The following is a 21,500-nucleotide window of genomic DNA, read 5'->3' on the forward strand; positions in this document are numbered from 1 at the left end:
TGAATAGTTATCAAATAACCATCAAAAATTAAAACACAGCTGGGCATTGGTGGAATATGCCTAGACTCCTAGCTACTCAAGAGGCTGAGATTTGGAGGTAGTTTAAAGCCAGTCCAGACATAAAGGTTTGGGAGACTCCAGGATGATCTGAGATCCTTCCTATCAGTTTTATTTACTTGTTTGTTCATTTTTAGAGGCAAGGTCTCCTATGTGATCCAGCCTGGCTTTGAACTCTTAGGCTCAAGCAAACCTCCTGGCTCAGCTTCCCCAGTAGTTGGGACTACAGGCACTCGGGACTACAGGCACTCAGGACCACACCTGTCTTCATGGTTATTATAACTCAAGAAAATGGAGAGATGAAGGGTAAAAGGCAAACAAACCAATGCAACAACAGTACTTATAAGACAATATGCTATAAACCAACTGCACAACTCATTGCGGGGGGGATGGAGTTGGGGAGGAGGGGAGGTGGGAGGTAACAAGTGTAATAAGAACTGTACCCACTGCCTTACTTATGAATCTGTAACCCCTCTGGACATCACTTTGACAATAAATTTTTTAAAAATCCTATCAAGGTTTAAAACAAGACATAGGAGAGACAGATATGTATTTAGCAACCAAGAGTTCCAAGCTCTGTTTCATCTCTATGAACCCAAGACAAAGGACTCTAAATCAAGAATATTGACAGTTTAGTCAACTTTCTCCCAAAGTTTATAGACATTTGTGTATCTTCTTGATGCTTTGGTGTTTATATAGTTTTTCACATGTCCTAACTCACATGTCTGTGAACCACTAATGTTTATAAGCAAAGTAGACATAAATCATCTCACATTATAAAGCAGACTCAGTTCTCCACCTCTATTATAAAAATATGATTTATGGCTGTGTTTTTTATTAGGGGGGGTTAGCATTGACCAAGTATGGTTTAATCAGCCATGTGGCCGTGAAAAGGAGTTTACACCTCAGGATGCTGGTGACTCACTTGGGAAGAAAGGAGCTGTTTCCACAGTGGGGAAGTTACAGAATATCCACCTGGGCCAGGAAGGTTCTATGTGAATGTCCTACTCCACTAGCTACCCTGAGCAGTGAGGTACATACAAAACCTGGCCACAGTGCCCAACCAAGCACTGCTTGAAAAGAACTTCTTCAGCTTCTTGAGATGAATCTTACAAAGCAGAGAAAAAGGAAGCATGGCCATGTTTGATTCCAAAGCTTTAGCTGTCAGTGTGGTCCTGGTCATAACCTCTTGCAACTTGAAACAGATTTCTCTGATATGCAGACACCTGGGCCCTGGCATCCAGGGCTCAGTGAGCTCTTCTCAAGAACCATGCATTGGGATGGGCTGCTTAAGTTGGGGATCTCACCCTCCTTATTTTAGCAAAATTCAGGAGCTGGGATTTCTGAGGCTTACCCTTTCTCAGATCTCCTGATCTGAAGGGCTTGGGTTGCAGAGGTTGGTGGAGACTGGAGCAATCTATTGGGAGATTCATCTGAACATGTTCCCCATGGTCCTTCCTGCCTCCCACTTGGCTCCTTTATAGTCGAGAGTGCCTTGTGCATGTCTTGCAATAGGGGTGCTCGTTGGCATAGTGTTACTCCTGAGGCTCAGTCCACCAGAATATGTGGAGAACTGAGAATGCCCCAGGATGGTAGTGAAAATGGGATCTTTGTGTGCACACCTAGCCCTGGTTTGGCCTCTGCTACTTCTCCCCACAATGGTGGCCATTTTCTTGTCTAGCATGTAGGGAATCTGTCACCATCATCGCTGAACATTTGAAACCCCAGCCTGCTCTGGGATGAGGAGAGAGTAAAGAGATGAAGAAAGGCTTTGGGAACAGGGTCTTTAACACCTCTCCATCCATGTTCTAGAAGGTTCCTGGTGAAACACCTCTCAGACAACCCTAACCACACTCTTAAGTAAAGCAGTAGGACTGTAGCATCTATAGATCTGACCCAAACCCAGACTCCAGTCAAGAAGAGAATCCAATGGATCCTTCGATTCCCCAGGGCCTGGGCCAATTGCCCTGAGCTGGTGCTGGTACTGGGACTTGAACTCAAGGCCTGGCACACTGTCCCTGAGCTATTGTGTGCAAGGCTAGTGTTCTACCATTTGAATCACAGCTCCATTCTGGCATTTTGGTAGCTAATTGGAGATAAGAGTCTCACAGTCTTCCCTGCCCATATTGGCTTCAATCCAGGATCCTTAGATCTCAGTCTACTGAGTAGCTAGGATTACAGGCATGAGCCACCAGTACTTGGCTTTTAGATTCTTATGATTGTCCTCTGGGGCTCTGAGACCTTACTGGACCTTCACAATGGTCCATCCCCAACCTGTCAGCATCTCCTTGTTTCAGGTACACTGTAAATGGCCTGTCCTTGTCTGCTATAAGTTTAGCCTTCCTGGGACTTCCAGAACTGGCCTCCATTTCTGAGGAATGCCTGCTGGCTGCCATGGCTAGGGCCTCTGTCCCAGGTTCCCACCCCTGAACTGGTTGGAATAAGGCTGAGGTAGCCTGTCCTCTCTTTCAGGATCAGGGCCAGAGACAACAATGGCTCCTATGCTCTGTGCCTGCTGCATGAAGGGAAGGTGCTACACTACCGCATCGACAAGGACAAGACTGGGAAGCTCTCCATCCCCGAGGGGAAGAAGTTCGACACACTCTGGCAGGTAGGTGCTGTCCTCTCCATCCTCCTAGGCAGGGCACAGGGCCCACTGTGCTGCTTGTCCACTAGAGTCTTAGATGCCAAAGATGATGGGCCAGCTAGAACCCAGAACCATTCAAATAAATGCACACAGCATGAAAGCATAGATGGATGACCAGGAAAAGGAGCTCAGGGATGGAGATGCTGCAGTGGCTACCAAAGGTTCTTTGCCTTTCTCACAGCCACAGAGCCTCTCTCCATGGAGGATGCAGTGACTTAGGGACTGAGTTTGCCTTTCCCAGGCTTCTGGCTGCTGCCAGCCCAAGGATGTTATAGCACTCATCTTAAAAGGGTTTCTTCTTGGGCCAGCTGTTAGTAACCTTGGAAACAAATTACTGGTCTAGAGTTATTCTGGCATTTAGGAGCACTTACATAGTGTTCATCGCTGCTTATCCATCCATCTCTGGGGAGCACACATTGCTTTTGATTCTATGTTAGCTGATCGTTCAGAAAATGATGGCAATGGCTCTTTGGGCACCATTTTAGCAGAGCTACGTGTGTGTGTGTGTGTGTGTGTGTGTGTCTATTTGTTCAGTTTTTACATGGGGTCTCTCTCTCTCTCTCTCTCTCTCTCTCTCTCTCTCTCTCTCTCTCTCTCTCTCTCTCTCTCTCTCTCTCTCTCTCTTTCCCTTGACTTTCTTGCTCTGGCTGGTGCTCTACCATTTGAGCTATGCCTTCCAGTCCAGCTGGTTAACTGGAGATGGAGTCTTACAGACTTGTCTACCTGAGCTAATGAATATGATTCTCTAGGTCTCAACTTCCTGAGTAGCTAGGATTACAGGTGTGAGCCACCAGATTGCCATCTTTAACTCCTGTAAGTAAGGGACATACTCAGGGGTGAGATCAGCAGGCCCAGCTAGAGCCACACATGGGAGTCAACATGGAAAAAAGGACCCAACACGCTGTCTTTTTGAAAGCTAAGGCCACAGATTGCCACCCCCTCATTCCCTTTAAAGAACTTGAACTAACTTTCCATGATGTGATTTTGTTCCTAATTCTAAACTGAAAAGAAAAGGTACTTGTTTGTTGCATTGTGATTCAAACATAGCAGTCATAATTGTGACATTGTCTTTTGGTTTCTAGTCTCATTCCCATATGTCTGTCCCATAGGCTTTACTGTAGTACAATAGAATTGATTTGAAAGAGAACTTAACCTTTGTTTACTTAGGGTGCAAGGCCCTAGAGGTGAATAACTGTTGCCTGCCTTCTGGCATTATAATTCAATCTCAGTCTTTCGCTTTTCACAAGAATCACTTATGAGCTGGTTGTTAGTGGCTCACACTTGCAATCCTAGCTACTCAGGAACCTGAGATCTGAGGGTCGTGATTCAAAACTAGCCTTGGAAGACATATCCAAAAGACTCTTATCTCCAAATAATCATCAAAACCTGGAAGTCAAGGTGTAGCTCAAGTGATAGAGTGCCAATCTGAAAAAAAAAATCTAAGTGACAAAGCCTAGGCCCTGAGTTCAAACTCCAGTACCAGCATAAAGACAAACAAAAATCCCAAACAAGAATCACAACTGGTGTGCATTTAGAGGCTCCTGGAGGGGCTAAGTGTAACTCAATGGTAGGTCATATTGGTGAGACCTTTAGTCCAATCCTCACTGTTGCAATAATAATAATAATTTTTTAAAAAACAACATCATTTGCAATGGCACATCCTTGTAATCCTAATGCCAGTGAGGCAGAGGCAGGAGGATTGGACATTTGAGATCACATAGAAAAATCCTATCTCAAAAAGTAAAACAAAAAACCATGGGAAAATAAAAAGTGTCTTCATAACAAATAGTCATACATCCCATATGTCAGCCCAGCTCTTGAAGGTTCCATGTCTGTTCACTTCTAAGCGTCTCGCATTGTGTCTTAGCTCACAGTGGCATTCAGCACTACTAATGATTGAAAAGTTCCTTCCCAAGACTTGACTATTTGGTACGCGTTGCTTTGGTTTATCATAGTAGTCAGCCTTCATTAAATGTTGTATATTTTGTAGCCAATTTTTTAAAAATTGTGTGTGCCAGTACTGGGGCTTGAACTCAGGGCCTTGCATTCTGATTTGGCTTTTTCACTCAAAGCTGAGACTCTACAATTGGAGCCATACCTTTACTTTTGTATTTTTGCTGGTTAATTGGAGATAAGAATCTCCCAGACTTTCCTGCTTGAGCTGGCTTCAAAATGCGATCCTCAGATCTCTTTCTTCTGAGTAGCCTGGATTACAGACATGAGCCACCAGTTCCCCACTAGCCAACATTTTTTATATGCATGACTATATCAGATGTTCCTGACAGCAATTCTAGGTTTATGTTTTTTATGTTATGTTTATCTTTTTTTTACCTTAGCTTAAAGGTTTGCATATCCACAGACCACATCCAGCTCCAGATATGTGGCATTCTCAAAAACAAAACAAACAAAGGAACTGGGCATAGTGGTACATAGCTTTAATCCCAGGATTTTTGTTTTTTATTTTGTGTGTGTGTGTGCCAGTCCTGGAGCTTGAACTCAGGGTCTGGGCACTGTCCCTAGCATTTTTCTCAAGGCAAGTACTCTACCACCTGAGCCACAGCACCACTTCCATCTTTTTGCTGGTTAATTGGAGATAGAGTATGATAGATTCTCCTTCCTAGGCTGGCTTCAAATAACATTTCTCAGATCTCAGCCTCCTGAGTAGCTAGGGTTACAGGTGTGAGCTACCAGTACCTAGAAGAATCCAGTTTTTGAGAGCCTGAGACTGGAGAACCCTGATTTTTTAGGTCAACTTGGGCAACATAATGATGTCATTGGAGGAAAGAAACGAGCAAAGAAGATTCCCTTATAAGAGAAAGCTGTAGAATTAAAAAATAATAATAATGTGCTGGTACTATGTCTTGAAGTTGGGTCCTGGGCACTGTATCTTAGCTTTTTCACTCAAAGATGGCACTCTACCACTTGAGCTACAGCTCTACTTACAGCTATTTTGGTGATTAATTGAAGATAAGAATCTCACAGACATTCCTGCCAGGGCTGGCTTTGAACTGAAGTCCTCAGATCTCAACCTCCTAAGTAGCTCACAGGCATGAGCCACTAGCTTCAAGTAAAGTATTTAAGTTCCTGACTCAAATTTTCAGTTTCCATGCAAATCATGGGAACTAAAAATCTACACTTCTATCCTGCATCTATTTCACCCTGTCACCAAGGACTAGGTAGGTGATGGAGACCTCTGGTTCCTCAAAGCCTTAGGCATCACTCTCTAGGTGGTGCCAGACATAATCTCTGGCCTCCTCCTGAAGACATCTGGGCTGTGGTACAGTTTCTCATTCACTGTCTTTGGTCTAGGTGAAAGCCAGAAGGCAGGCTGCATCCCTTTTCCCCAATCCTTGGTCCCGATATTCACCACACTGTCTTCCTGTCTTCTCTTCCAGCTCGTGGAGCATTATTCTTACAAGCCAGATGGTTTGATAAGAGTTCTAACAGTGCCATGTCAAAAGATTGGCTCACAGACGGGTGAGTTACAAAGCCATCAGAGCATCTGTCTGGGGGGTATTAGTCATAACCAGCCACCTTCAGATTTGGTCTATTCCAAGTTCTGGTGGGGACAAGGTCTTGATTTTGCCTAGTTGTTAAGTGTAATGCCAGGTCACTCCAAGTTCAAATATCACGAATCAAAAAATAGTCAATTGGAGGCGAGGCACCTGTGACTCACACCTATAATTCCAGCTACTCGGAAGGCTGAGCCCTGAGGATTGTGCTTCAAAGCCAGCCAGGGAAGAAAAGTCTGCGTGACTTTTTCCTTTTTAATCTCCAACTAAGTAGTATCTCCAATAAGATACCGAAATAGTGGGTACAACCACAGGAAGGGGATACAAGAGGATCATTAATAATAGAAGCTATGGTTTCACATCACATGTTGAAAATAATTATAACAGTCATATAACAGTCATTTCCATAACATGGAGTTCATTTCACTTAGCATCGTCTATGTGTTCATAAGGGTATAGCTATTGGGCTCTTGTGATCTTATCTGAGCACATTGGAAACCGTGTATACTGGTATTAGAACTAGGAAACTCAGGGCTGGGAATATGGCCTAGTGGCAAGAGTACTTGCCTCGTATACATGAAGCCCTAGGTTTGATTCCCCAGCCCCCATATACAGAAAAGGTCAGAAGTGGCACTGTGGCTCAAGTGGTAGAGTGCTAGCCTTGAGCAAAAAGAAGCCAGGGACAGTGCTCAGGCCCTGAGTTCAATGCCCAGGACTGGCCAAAAAATAAAATTAAAAATAAATAGAACTAGGAAACTGAAAGGGAATACCAAAATCGAGAGAAACAGGGTAAAAAGACAAACGACTACAAAAGCAATACTTGCAAAACTGTTTGGTGTAAATTGTTTGGTGTAAATCAACTGAACAACTCATGGGGGAAAAGGGAAAGGGGGAGGAGGAAAGGGGAATGAGGGAGGAGGTAACAAACAGTACAAGAAATGTATCCAATGCCTAATGTATGAAACTGTAACCTCTCTGTACATCAATTTGGTAATAATATATATATATATATATATATATACATATACATACATGTATGTAGTATCTCCTATTAACTCCCAAAGTGGAGCTATGGCTTAAGTAGTATAGCAGTAGCCTTGAGCTCATGGTCAGTGTTTAGACCCTGAGTTCAAGTTCTAGTACTAGCACACACACCAAAAAACAGTCAATTGGATTGTATACCAGTGGCTCAGGTCTATCATCCTAGCTACTCAAGAGATTGATATCTAGGTTATAGTGTTTTAAGGACAGACAGAGCAGAAAAGTCCAAAGAGTCTTGTCTCTAATTAACCAGCAAAAAGCTAGACTGCAGCCATGGCTCAAGTGGTAGAGCACCTTTGATAAGCAAGAAAGTCAAACAAACAAGCCAAGTGAGCCTGAGCCCCAGAGTTTAAGCCCCAGTAGTAGTACACACACACACACACATACACACACACACACACACACTTATTGAATGTAATCAAATGACTGGAACAGCCAGTGATAGAAGATTGCAAAGAAAGGAATGCAGAAAGTTTGCTCTTTTCTCAAAAAAGGAGTGTATTCCAATCACATTGATAGTCAGAGAAGAGACAGTAAATGTCATTCACTAATAAAGCAGTGATTTTCCAGACTCTAACCTACAAATATTACCTTTGCAGGTCATCTACAAAGTGCAGGTCCCCCTCTTCCGGTAAGTGTAATTAGCAGTAACACCCAAGGAGAGGTGACTGTATGAACACAGCTGCAAAGCAGGTGTAGGTAACAGTGGGGAAGGATAGTGTTTCTGTTAGTATTTGTTTTTTTAGTGCTGGTATTGGGACTATGAACTCAGGGCCTATCTCATAGCTTTTTCACTCAAGGCTGGAGCTCTACCACTTGTACCATAGCTCCATTTCTTGTTTTTTGGTGGTTAATTGGAGTTAAGAGTCTCATGAATATTGCTGGATTTGAACCTGATCCTCAGATCCCCTAACTCCTGAGTAACTAGGATTACTGGCATGAGCCACAGAGACTGACCCATAATTGTTTGGTGCCCTTCAAAAGATAGTCATTGTGAGCTGGGAATTCCAGTGTCTACCGGATATAATCAGCCTATTTTCACTACTATGGCTGTCATTGTTTCTTAACTTCCAGGTTAGGCAAAATTCTTTCCTTTTCCTCAAACTATACAAACTGAGGATGAAAGTTAATGTTAAACCAGAGAGAGGCCCCCTGTCAGACTTGGGAGCTGGGAACATATCTTTAGAGATAAACATTGAACATTTATGCTCACACCTGTGTGCAATCCACAGGACCACAGGTTAGCTGGCCTAACACAGTGGGTGGATAGGATGCACCCTGGGGTTGTATGCCAGACTCCTTTGGTTTCAGAGGCCATGACCTTGGGTGATAAATTGGTTTGACTGAAGCTTGGGGAAAGGAAGCCTGGGGTGAGATGGTTGGTGGGATCCCAAGAGATGCATCCCACCCCTGCAGAAGGGGAGCTTGTCCACAGCTACCTCCTTCCTCCTCATCCACAGGAGGTGAGAGCAGGCAGGGTTTTCCCAAGCACTAACTATGCCCTGAAGAGAGAGGCCCACCTTCCCTGCCCTTCCAATCTGTTAAGAGCTGATGTTCACACTGCTTTGCCAGCAGACTTCAGAAAGAAGACTTCCCCTTCCTTTCAAAGCCATGTGGGAAGTGGATTCTCTTCACCACATCCTAGCTTGCTGACTCTTGGAACACAAAATCCACCGAAAGCCAAATACATGGTGTGCCTCAGAGGCCACAAAGGACTAACTGAGCTATGTGGAAAACACGAACGCACATGGTTGCACGCTGACAGACATGGAATTTGCTAAGACAGCAGTATGCTTTGGGACTCTCCCCCCTCCCTCCCTCCATTCCTCTTTCTCTCTCTTTCTCTCTCTCTCTTCTCTCTCTCTTTTTCTCTCTCTCTCTTTCTCACTGCGGGTGCACTCATACACATGCACATACACACACACACACGCACGCCCTTGTGACATGGTCATAATTTTTATCCTCATACCACTAACAATCCAGGTACCTCTGTCTTCAGATTGTATGTCCATTGAGACAGATCTATTTCCTTCTAGATGGATGAGAATTTAGGGCTCCACTCTTAAAGACAAAACCTGCTTTCACCCATGTATCATCACCCAATGGCTTCAAAAAGTCAGGTGTTTTAGGACAATTTTCTGACATAAAATACACACAGAAAAATATGCAGGTGCCACAAGCATTGATCTCAGTGAATTTCCAACACTGTCGCCCAACATCCATACTGAAGAAATAATGTCGGCCAGCGGTCAGCTCTATGGTATCCTCAGGATGATTTTGCCAAGTTCATGCCCTCCTAATTCCATATGGAATTCCATGTGGCCGCTTAAAATAGTAGGAAATAGTTCCCAAATATTTTTCTCGATCCTACTACCCAAATGGTAGACTCTTCCAGAAGCGTTTTCGTCATTAAGAGTTATACACAGGAGCAAGGTGCAAGTGGCTCATGTGGGCTGGTGGCTCACATCTATAATCCTAGCTACTCAAGAAGCTGACACTTGAGAATCATGCTTAGAAGCCAGCACAGGCAGAAAAGATCCTGAGACTTGTCTCCAATTAACAACCAAAAAGCTAGAAGTAGGGCTGGGAATATGGCCTAGTGGCAAGAGTGCTCACCTCATATACATGAAGCCCTAGGTTCGATTCCCCAGCACCACATATATAGAAAACAGCCAGAAGTGGCACTGTGGCTCAAGTGGCAGAGCGCTAGCCTTGAGCAAAAAGAAGCCAGGGACAGTGCTCAGGCCCTGAGTCCAAGCCCCAGGACTGGCAAAAATAAAAAATAAAATAAAAAAGCTAGAAGTAGAGGCCTGGTTAAAGTAATAGAGAGCCAGCCTTGAGTGAAAAATCCAAGCAAGAGGATGAAATCCAGACTTCAAGCCTTAGTACTGGCATCAAAATAAATAAGTAAATCTCACTGAAGCAGCAGGATAGAAAATCTGGGGTAGAGATGGGGGCAGGGGGGGAGGCTTATTTCAGTGTTGAAGATACAGAAGCAAGTTGAAGTAATCTGCCATGTAATCTGTCCTGCATTTGTTTCCTGAAACTAAATTTACTGTTCCTCTTGCTGTTATGGTTTCTAGACTTGGTTACCAGGTGGAATAATCTCAAGAATCAAATCCTACACCTTCCCAAAGCCTGGCTACAAAAAGGTGCTAAATGGTCCCCTGCTTGCTGTTGCTAACTACGCTGTCCTGCATGCAGCTTGTAGTCCCTGTGCCCACTGCCACACTGCTTCTGTGTCTGCCTGCCTGCCTCCCCCCCCCGCCCCCCCGCTGCATATGTAGCTCTGCTAGTACCTGTTGCCCTGGGCAGCCCATGCCAAGTACACTCCGTGCTTCTCCAGTGGGTCCTAATCAGTCTGATGCCAGGTTCAGACCCACCCAGCTGCTTGCTGTTAAAGCCTAATGTTACAGTCCTTCCCTGAGTGTAGTCTATGGTGATTCTATGTCAGAAAGCCTTGGCAAGCCAGGTGCTGGTGTCTCACACCTGTGATCCTATGTTCTCAGGAAGCTGAGATTTGAGGATCACAATACGAAGCCAGCCTGAACAAACAAAGCCGGAGACTATTATCTCCAACTAACCAGCAAACACCAGAAGTAGAAATATGGATCTAATTGTAGAGCACCAACCTAGAGAAAAAAATAAAACAAACAAAAGCATAGGGCTCTGGGTTCAAGCCCTAGTACTAGCATCAAAAAAGGAAAACATAAAAATAAAAGATTGAATCATTTTTAAACAGAAATTAATATCAGAAAATTATTCATTAGGTTAATATTGTGAAGTTGCTTTTTCAGTAAAAAGAAAAAAAGATTGTTGCCTAATTAAATGTATAACAAGGCATTGAATTTTCAAAGATGTTCACGATATTATGGGATTATCACCAAAGAGTTGGATTATATGATGTAAACTCTGGGTTAAATATACTATTAAAATTTCTGATTTTACCAATAGATGGAGAACTATCCACTATTTACTCAATCTCAAGAAAGATTTTATATGCTAGGGAACACATTTAACTTCTTCATAGTTATTTTTAATAATTTGGGTACAGAAGTTCATGTGAGAACTTTAATGTAGTTAAGGAAAATTATGCTTTAACATCATTTAGATAAATTGAAATAGTTTGTAATAAAAACCTAAAAGGAAGCCAGGCACCAATGGCTCTCACCTATAATCCTAGCTACTCCAGAGGTGGAGAGCTGAGAATCATAATTCAAAGCCAGTCCAGGCAGAAAAGTCTCAGTGATTTTTATCTCTAGTTAACCAGCAAAAAGCCAAAAGTAGAGACATGGCTCAAGTAATAGAGCTCCAGCCTTGAGAGAAAGACCTGTGGGACAGTGTTTAGCCTGAGTTCAAGCCCCAGTACTAGGACAAAAAATAAATATAAAAATAAATACCTAAAGCAGATGCAGTTTAAACTTTTCTTTAGAAATCAGTCACATTGTTTGAAAAATTAAAATCATTTACAAAATATAAATGAATCTAATACATATCCTAAAAATCCTTTAAATTCTCCTCATTATTAATTTGGGACTTTTGTTATAATTTTACATAACTGTTCTTTTATTGATGATAGTGGGGTGAATATTGTTCTCAAAGACTTGATGGCAACTTTTGTGTTCCATATTTCAAGGATACATTCCCTAAGATATTTAGACTGAAATGCATCCCAGAATTTCTCATTCAAACCTAGTTTTCATGTTATATTCATTACAAACACTGATGGTTAAGCTATTTTTAAAAACATGTATTTAACTGGGTGTGACGTTTCACGCCTGTAATCCTAGCTGTTCTGGAGACTGAGATCTGAGGATCGAAGTTCAAAGACAGCAAAAGCAGGAAATTCTGTGAGAATCATATTTCAGTTCACTAGCACCAGTCTTGAGTGAACACACACAGACACACACACACACATACACACACACCTAAAACCAGTTTACTAGGGCTTACTCAGTATGGAGAGAGAGGGAAGGAATGAATTCTCGAGTCGCAGCCTTTTTTCTGCCTGTAACACTTGAATAGAAAACTATACGTCTAAGAAACATATTTCTCTATAACCCTAAAGGGCCACATAAGAGAACTTCCAGGAATGTGGGAGGTTAAATGTGTAGGATGTGCTAATTTGCACACATCTAAGCAAGCCTGGCCTTGCAGAGCTTAGCTCTGCCCCATTGCACCATGGTCCTCCCAGAAGACACTGGGAACCAGCCCTGGTGTCTGGGAGACATTGCTCCTACACCCACCTGAAATCCTGTGAGCATGTTGTCACCTGCATTAACACTGTTCCCCAATTTGAACACGTCTTTCGAGAAAATTAGGAAGAAAAGCCAATAACTAGAAAATAAACAGTGGCAATACAGTAGAATCAGGAAGTTTCAAATTAACTTATCAGTTCCACAGACCAATTGCTTTTCTCTTGTGTTCTCTTTCAAATTTCCAGTTCTTCAAAAATAAATGATACTTAAAAAGCATTTGCCAAAATGCTTTCTCTATTTGCACTGAAGCCTAACCAATAAGACATCATCTATCATCATTTATAAGCAAGCATGCATTTTATAACAGTGTTATGGAGTAGTCTGTTAATGTCTGAATTTCTAAAATGTAGGAGTGGCAAAGTGCACATCGTTCACACCTGTAATCCTAGCTACTCAGAAGACTAAGGTCCGAAAATTACCATTCAGAGACAGCCCAAGCAGACAAATCCATGAGATTCTTACCTGTAATTAACCAGCAAAATTCCAGAAGTATAGGTGTGGCTCAAGTGGTAGAGCCGAGAACAAAAAAGCCAAGTGAGAGCAAAACCAGAAACAAAGCATAGCAAAAGAAAAGCTTGTTAGTCTCCAAGTGCTGATTTTAAAGTAGAAGCTCAGTTTAGTAGTGCCATCTAGTGATCATTGGGCATTATGATGGCCGTTTTGTGGACTGGCACAATAGTGAGAAATTCATGCTCCATTTCTCCCTTCTCATCTTCCCTGTAAGAGATGAGTCACTCAGATGTGTTTGGCCAACCTGGCTTTGAACTGTGATCCTCAGATTCCAGCCTCTCAAGGAGCTAGATTACAATACCTTGCTTTTTCAATATTTTTCTAATAACCTCACCTCTGTTCTAACCATTATTCCACTGATTCCTCTGTTGAGTGATGACATTTTTATTTAATTGTAATAAGCATTTTAAAACCCACTTGCTCTGGAGAAGTTGCGGCCCCACGTTGATGTCAGTCCCCATTCTTTGTCTCTAGTGGGCTAACCTAGGATATCTGTCCTTTAACCCAAGTCTGTTCAGGTTTTGTCTGGAGAGCTCAGAATTTTCTTGCCTCAAAGAAAATCAGAGGAGTTGAGCCAGTTGTAAATGTTAACCCAAAAAGTCCTTTCAAACTGTTTTTAGCCTGGAGTTCTGTGACAGGCTGTACTGAACAGAAGGGAAGGTAGAAAACTGAGAATCACTGGGTTTCTGCTGGGATAGATTTTGTTTGGTTGGTTGGTTTTGGGTTTTGACAGGGAATTGTGTGAGTTAGAAGTGAATTCAAAGCACATCCCGTGTGTAGAAATGTTGAAGAGAAGTAAACTGTCATTTGGGATTATTTGTCCCAACTCTTTTGAGAAATAACTCATTTTAAACCATTTTAGTCTACATGCTCCATCTCCCAGTTATAAGTGATTTTCTTATCCAGTCATCCACTCATCCAATCCTGTGTTTAACACATTTAAATTGAACACCCTCATACCATCATAGACATGACATAGCTTCTTCTTCTTCTTCTTCTTCTTCTTCTTCTTCTTCTTCTTCTTCTTCTTCTTCTTCTTCTTCTTCTTCTTCTTCTTCTTCTCTTCCCTTCTTCTTCCCCTCCCTTCTCCCCCTCCTTCTCCTTCTTCTTCTGGGGGAGGTTGTTGGTAACTAGGGCTTAAACTCAGGGTCTTGCTCTCTTACTCTGCTTTTCTCCTCAAGGCTGGTGCCCTACTTCTTAAGCATCACTTCCAATACCAATATTTTGTTGTTTAATTGGAGATTAAAGTCTCTTGGATATGTCTGTCTAGGCTGGATTTGAACTACAATCCTCACATCTTAGCTTCCTGGATAGCTAGAATTACAGACATGAGACAATGATGCCTGGCTCATGGTGTAGCCTCTAATGCCTCCTCACCCCAAATATCCACTCAGAAGTCACCTGTAACATATCACAGTTAATTTCAGTATGTAATTAAGAATGTGCAGTTAAGAATGGTCATAGAGGAACGTATAAGACCAGATGTTCATTGGCTTCACCAAAAGGCCTTTTCCCATCACAAGCAGGGCCAGCCTCAAGTGCCCAGTAGACAATATAGAAGAAGGATATCTGGGTGTTTGGGGACACGTGACTCAGTGGTGCTACTGAAGCATTATGCTCCATCATTAGGTTTTTGAGCCACTGCTCATAGTGTCAGCAAGTTAGGCAAGGATTTACTGCGTGCTGTAGTATGGGCACTGTGTGATGCTAAACTTGATGTCTCTGCTGCTCTAAATTTCCCCCAGATTTAGTGTTCTCTCATTGCTTCATGGCCAGTGTTTGGGCACTGATAAAGTAAATAGACATGTGCTAAGTTGTTTCTTAATTCACATTCAAATCAAAAGAGACATTAACTCATGGTTCTCCTGTGGACTGTGTCATAACCATCACTTTGCTCTGATTTGAGGTGAAGGTGAATCAGGGATACCCCAAAGAAGGATGTTCCATGGGAAAATTCTTAGGACTACTCAGAGTAGATTTCCCCCAGCTGTTTCATGATGCAAACCAATGTTAAATAAATAAAAAGGAAGGCTGACTCTAATAATACCCTCCAAAGGCTTTCCTTCAAGATACACTATTTACCTGCCACGGGTATGAGGAGGAATTACCTCCCTGCAGGTGAACGATGAACATCTATGACTATTAGAATTATCATTACCATGATGATGACGATGACGATGATGATAATGTCGCTCAGGCAAGTAACAGCCATTCTCCTCCTTTTGGATCTTGTGTTCACTGGCCAGAGAAAACCCTCTGACATCAACGCAAATGTTGCTAGCTCTCCATCACAAGATAAAAATCCAGGTGGAGATGAGATTACATACATGCCCTAGAGCTGGAGATGGGAGCAGAGGACAAGTATTTAATTTTCCTTTGCAAATAACTTCCCAAAAAAAGTGAGATCCACTGAGACAGAGTTAAAGCTAAGAAATGAGTCCAAGCTTTTTTGCCCCCTTAGAAGGTGGGAAAAGGACATAGTACGTGTGGAAATGAGGATGGAATTCTCCCTGGAGAAATAAAATGGACTGTTTCCAGCCACTCTTGGGGACCCTGCCAGGGTTCCTGAGTTGTTCTGCATGAGCTTTATTTAGCCCATTTCAGGCTCCAAACACTTGCCCGAAGAATGAGATAAACCTTTTGTTTCCTTGTCTTTTCCCACTAAACCTTTCCTTTTACCTTCCTTGCATAAGTTAAACTCTAATTCCTTGCAAGTAAGAAAAAAATCATAATTTCCCTGGTACACTGGACAATGCCTAACTGAGGAAGAATGATGTGCTGTTTGTTGTGTTCTCCAGACCCCCCCACCTCGAGGGAGCCGGCCAGAGAGCGCCGTGTCCTTCAATCCCTATGAGTCAGACCGAGGGCTCTGGGCTGCTGAGAGAGGTGAGCAACTCCCTGCCACTCCACGCAGGGTTATCTGTGCCTTGCACACCTTCCATGGCATTTAGAATCACAAAGAGCAGGGGCTGGGAATATGGCCTAGTGGCAAGAGTGCTTGCCTTGTATACATGAAGCCCTGGGTTCGATTCCCCAACACCATGTATATAGAAAATGGCCAGAAGTGGCACTGTGGCTCAAGTGGTAGAGTGCTAGCCTTGAGCAAAAAGAAGCCAGGGACAGCGCTCAGGCCCTGAGTCCAAGGCCCAGGACTGGCCAAAAAAAAGAAGAATCACAAAGAGCCAGGGTTGTAGCAAAACTATGCAGAAGTTGCTTGGGCTCTACCAACCTCACCTTAGCAGTCCCATACATGGCTTCTCAGGTGCTGTACTGATTGACACCATTATAAAAGCCCCCAAGGGGGTGACTTAGACCCGACTTGCCAACAATAGCAAGCTGAAAGACCTTCGGGAGGCCCTGTTCACTGCTGCTTCTGATCCAGAGACTGTTTATTTTTCTCCTCACCCTGCCTTTACTTCTCAACTGCACCCTAAACACTCAAGGTGACCAAAGATGGGTTGTAACCTCAAGAGAGGAGGGGTGCAAAGCCTCACAGGATCCGGTTCAGAGCTGAGGGTCTCCTGATCTCCTTGCAGGCCCTCAGAGAGAAGCCATGCCCATGGACACAGAGGTGTACGAGAGCCCCTATGCCGATCCTGAAGAGATCAGGCCCAAAGAGGTGTACCTGGACCGGAGCCTGCTGACCCTGGAAGACAGCGAGCTGGGCTCCGGAAACTTTGGGACTGTGAAGAAGGGCTACTACCAAATGAAAAAGTGAGCAGCATTGTTCTCCTAGGTTACTGTCTTCTGCTCCCAAATCCAACCTAGTATAGATAAACTTTTTGTTTCTAGTACTGGGGCTTGAACTTAGAGCCTTTCACTCTTAATTGGCTTTTGGGGTTTTTTGCTCAAGGCTGGCGCTCTACCACTTGCGTCCAGATAGAATCTCTTGGACATTTTTTTATGAGTTACTTTTGATATTCCTATCACTGTTTCTTGAGTCACTAGGATTACAGGTGGAGACCAGCATCTGGCCAGATAGTTTGGTTTTAGTTCTTCCATTGGGGTCAACAAAAGAGGTATCTTTTTTCCTTTTCACGAATTGAAACTCTTATTTATTTATTCATTCATTCATTTCTGTATTTATTTATGCTGATTCTGGGGGTTGTACTCAGATGTGAATGCTGTCCCTGAACTTTTGTGCTCAAGGCTAGTAGTGTTCTACCACTTGAGCCACAGCTCTCCTTCTGGCTTTTTTGGTAGTTTATTGGAAACAGTCTCAAGGACTTTCCTATCCAGGTTGACTTTGAATTGTGATCCTTAGATCTCAGTCTCCTAAGTAGATAGGATTACAAATGTGAACCATCAGTGCCCAGCTGTATTTAAGTTTTTCTTTCTCAGATAATAATGAATAGCTCCACATGATCTAAATGATATTTATATGATAAGATGAAGTCTAATTGTCTTGCAAATTTGTTGAGGCTTGCTTAAAATGAACAAACTCGAACATGGAAAATGTATTGTAGTATAGTTTGTTTTTAACTGGGGCCTTTTAAAAACTTATATTTGGTACCAGTACTGGGGCTTGAACTCAGGGTTTTGTGAACTCTCTTGGCTTTTTCACTCGAAGCTACAGGTTTGCCATTTGAGCAACACTTCCACCTCTGGCTTTTTTACTAGTTAATTGGAGAAAAGAGTTTCTCAGATTTGTTTTCCCAAGCTGGCTTTGAATTTCAGTCCTCAGATCTCAGCCTCCTGGATAGCAAGGATTACAGGCATGAACCACCAGCACCCAGCTAACCATAAGCTTTAATAATGTGCATACATATATACATACATGTATATATATATTATGTTGCACCAAAAATTCATTCTCAACTTATATAAAGGAAATTTTATATTTATATGTATATATATAATCTGGATGACAAATCAGAGGATGTTAAAGCAATCTATGTATATAATAGCTGTTGAGTTTTATGGGGAAGTTATTTAAATATTTTACAAGTTAGTGATTTTCCTTGGTTTAGGGCAATCCTTGCACTGTCTGCCACCATTATTTATAAGTCACATGTGTAAAATGAGGGAGTGAGAATTGCTTTACAGCAGACCCTTCTTTTTCATGGCTGATATTCCCATGCTTCTTGCATAGGGAACATGTTTGCATCACATGTTTTTCTAGACGTGAGCCATTTTGGTTGTATCTCACGTGCTTGGATTTCTTTTCAGAGTTGTGAAAACAGTAGCTGTGAAAATACTGAAAAACGAGGCCAATGACCCAGCTCTGAAAGATGAATTGCTCGCAGAAGCCAATGTCATGCAGCAACTGGACAACCCCTACATTGTGCGTATGATCGGAATTTGTGAGGCGGAATCTTGGATGCTGGTTATGGAGATGGCAGAACTTGGTCCTCTCAACAAGTATTTGCAACAGAACAGGTATCATGGTGCCCAGACGTCCCAAGGCAAGGATCCACATTCAACTGCACTGTAGCCTGATTTCTGCAGGAAATCTTCTCCCTTCTCCTACCTTTCCACACCCGTTTATGTGCTCAGTTGACTGAAACCTGATCTTTAGATCGTAGCTCCTGAGGAGCTAAGGATGACAGGAATGAGCCACTGGCACTGGTCTATTACATTTCCTTTAGTGATAACATCTGAAGGTGCTGGTTGCTGTGTGCTGGTTTTATCCATCCATGGAGCCATTATGCTCTACTCATTTAAAGCTGTTATTGAGAGAAAAACTCACTTAGAGTAAGACACAACACCAGCCAAGGATTCATTCCCCAATATGCTGCATTTTGCTTATACTCAGATTGTCACTTTAGTTTCTGTCAACAGAAGGTATTGTTACCTGCCCTTTACAGGTAAGAACTGGAGACCCAGGGCTCCTCCAATGGAGGAACAAGAATTCAGAGAGAGGCCTGGCTGCCTATGAGACATATGCCCATTCCTTTCTACTGCTTTTCATGCAGTTCAGCGCATGGGACCATCAAACTCAGTGAGCACTGGGAGAATGGTGTTGGGTCTGGAGGAATTCCACTTGCACAGTTACCTGCCATCACTCATAAATCTAGATGTTAGTGAATAATAGGGCCTGAGCACTGATGGCTCACTTCTCTAATCCTAGCTATGCAGAAAGGCTGAGATCTGAGGATCACATTCCAAAGCCAGCTCCAGCTGACATATCTGAGAGTCTAATCTCCAATTAGCCAGCAAAAAGCCAGAAGTGGAGATGTGACTCAAGTGATAGAGTGCCATCCTTGAACCAAAAAGCTAAACAAGAATATGAGGCCCCGAGTTTAAAACCCCAGTATTGGCACAAAAATAGGACAATAGGGAGTAAGTGGATCCACCCGTGTGGATCCTAAAAAGCATAGCTGTCTATTCTGAAGTGGAGTCCATATTCACTACCCCTAATGGCACCCTTTTGTCCTTCAGGCATGTCAAGGACAAGAACATCATAGAGCTGATCCATCAGGTCTCCATGGGAATGAAGTATTTGGAGGAGTGCAATTTTGTGCATAGAGATCTGGCAGCGAGAAATGTGTTGCTGGTCACTCAACATTATGCCAAAATCAGTGATTTTGGTCTTTCCAAAGCACTGGGAGCTGATGAAAGCTACTACAAGGTAAGGAAATCTCAGCTCTATGTCATGGCAAGGGGTCACAACAAATTGAGATGGAAATCTGTATTCTCCTCATTGCAGTGTGATAGGATCTGAAGAAGCAGTTCCACAAGCAACCTTGTCTCCTCTCAAAAGCCTTTCTTTTTTCCTCTTTTTTTCTTCCTTTCCTTCTTTCTTTTTTCCTTCCTCTTTCTCTTTTTTCTAACTTTCCTTCCATCTTCCCTTTCTTCCTTGTTTATTCTTTATTATTATCTGTAAGTAGTTGTACATAGGGGTTTCTGTTCAGCAACAGTTAATGAGTACAATGCATCTTGACTAATGTTACCACTTCTGTTGTTCTTCCCCATCTCTCCCAACCCCACCCATTCCCTCACGTTTACCTGATTCCATTTCCACACAAGTACAATGCTGTGAATAATATAATAGTATTCCTCCTGATGGATGAGTAAAATTTCTCTAAGTGTGTGTGTATATATGTGTGTATAAATATACACATACATACATACATACATACATACATACATACATACATACATACATAGCACATTTTCTTAATCCACTTACCCACTGTAGGGCATCTAGGCTATTTCTACTACTTGGCTATGATGAATAGTGTCAGCAACAAACATGAATACACAGGTGTCTTTACTGAGTCCTGACAGGTATGTAATCTTTTGGAGAAATGTCTAAGAGGTGTCACAATTCTGTGTTTAGTTCTTTGAGAAATCTCCAAAGTGCTTTGTGTCATGGTTGTACTAGTTAACATTCCCACCAACAGTGTAATAGAATTACTGATAAAAGTGCTATTATTCAGCATGGATTTTATTGGTTAAAATAAAATAGAAATACTCTAATATATCACCCATTGAGATTTTTTTTCAGACTAGTGTCTTCCAAATTATCTTTCATGAAAGAGGAGGGAATCAGATATTAACTGATGGCTCATTATGAAAAAAAAGCATGGAAATCTTTGGCTAAATTCCTTTGGGACATGTGAGTGGGATGGGATGATTTCTGAAACATTTCCTTGAGCTCTGTTCCTGTGAATCAGTGCTGTGAGTGCCAGTGGATAGTTGTTCTCTGTTGTATATCTCAACTCTAATTCATCCATGAACTCCTTTTCCCCACAGAACATGTGTCCCACATCTGTGGTACACAATTCTACCATCCCTGGTATGGGTCACTTCCAAATTAATTTCTAGCATAGGCACAAGTCTATACATAAAAGTTTGAAACTGCAGATGTGAAGTGTCAAGTAAGTTGATCATCTTTACCCAAGTGAAAAATGTAAGGCTTCCTGTCTTTCTACTATGTATTAGGAAATCAGCCTACCAGCTTAATTAGTATCTAGAGTAATTGAGCTGCTTCAAAAAGGATAATATGTTGGGTGATTCACTTTTGTAATCTTAACTACTCAGGAGGCTGAGATAGGAGGATCATGTTTTGAAGCCAGGACAGGTAGAAAAGCCCATGAGACTCTATTTCCAATTAAGTAGCAAAAAGCTACATCAGAGACAAAACTGAAATGACAAGAGTACCAGCCATGAGCAGACAAGCTGAGCAAGGGGCAAGGCCTTAGTTCAAGCCACAGTATTGGCAAAAGAAAAAAAGGTAATAAATTTCTAGAAAGTAAATATCAGGGTAATGAATGAGACTAGAAAAGAAATATACCTGCTCATCTGCTCAGGCTGGACTCCCAGTAAAGCATAGTACTAACCAAACAGGGCATGCCCTTAGACGTCTCCAAATAACTTCACAAGCACCCTGCTTTCCACAGTGGTGCTATTTCTGCTACCCCTCTCCAAATCTTCTAATGACCTAATAACAGCTGAAAGAAGGGAAAGGCAACAAGCAAGCCCTGTCTTCACATGAGTACATCCATGATTTATGGTGACCAAGTGATAGGA

General features: G+C 42.4%; 1 protein-coding gene across 4 annotated transcripts in view; it reads left to right on the plus strand.

Annotated features, from left to right (window-relative positions):
• Nucleotides 1–21,500, plus strand: part of Syk (spleen associated tyrosine kinase) — a 66,315-nt gene that overhangs the window by 38,401 nt on the left and 6,414 nt on the right. For 2 of the 4 annotated variants that reach the window (XM_048340080.1, XM_048340000.1), the window contains exons 4-11: nt 2,530–2,668; nt 6,100–6,181; nt 7,857–7,888; nt 10,341–10,409; nt 15,824–15,911; nt 16,562–16,739; nt 18,195–18,404; nt 19,407–19,596. In XM_048340080.1, the coding sequence (XP_048196037.1) occupies nt 2,530–2,668; nt 6,100–6,181; nt 7,857–7,888; nt 10,341–10,409; nt 15,824–15,911; nt 16,562–16,739; nt 18,195–18,404; nt 19,407–19,596 (988 nt within the window). Of the gene's footprint in view, nt 1–2,529; nt 2,669–6,099; nt 6,182–7,856; nt 7,889–10,340; nt 10,410–15,823; nt 15,912–16,561; nt 16,740–18,194; nt 18,405–19,406; nt 19,597–21,500 lie in introns of those variants that run through there. The other 2 variants (XM_048340156.1, XM_048340232.1) reach the window with 2 other exon arrangements.

The sequence above is a fragment of the Perognathus longimembris genome, chromosome 1, assembly GCF_023159225.1.
Source record: "Perognathus longimembris pacificus isolate PPM17 chromosome 1, ASM2315922v1, whole genome shotgun sequence".
NCBI classification, from domain to species: Eukaryota; Metazoa; Chordata; class Mammalia; order Rodentia; family Heteromyidae; genus Perognathus; species Perognathus longimembris.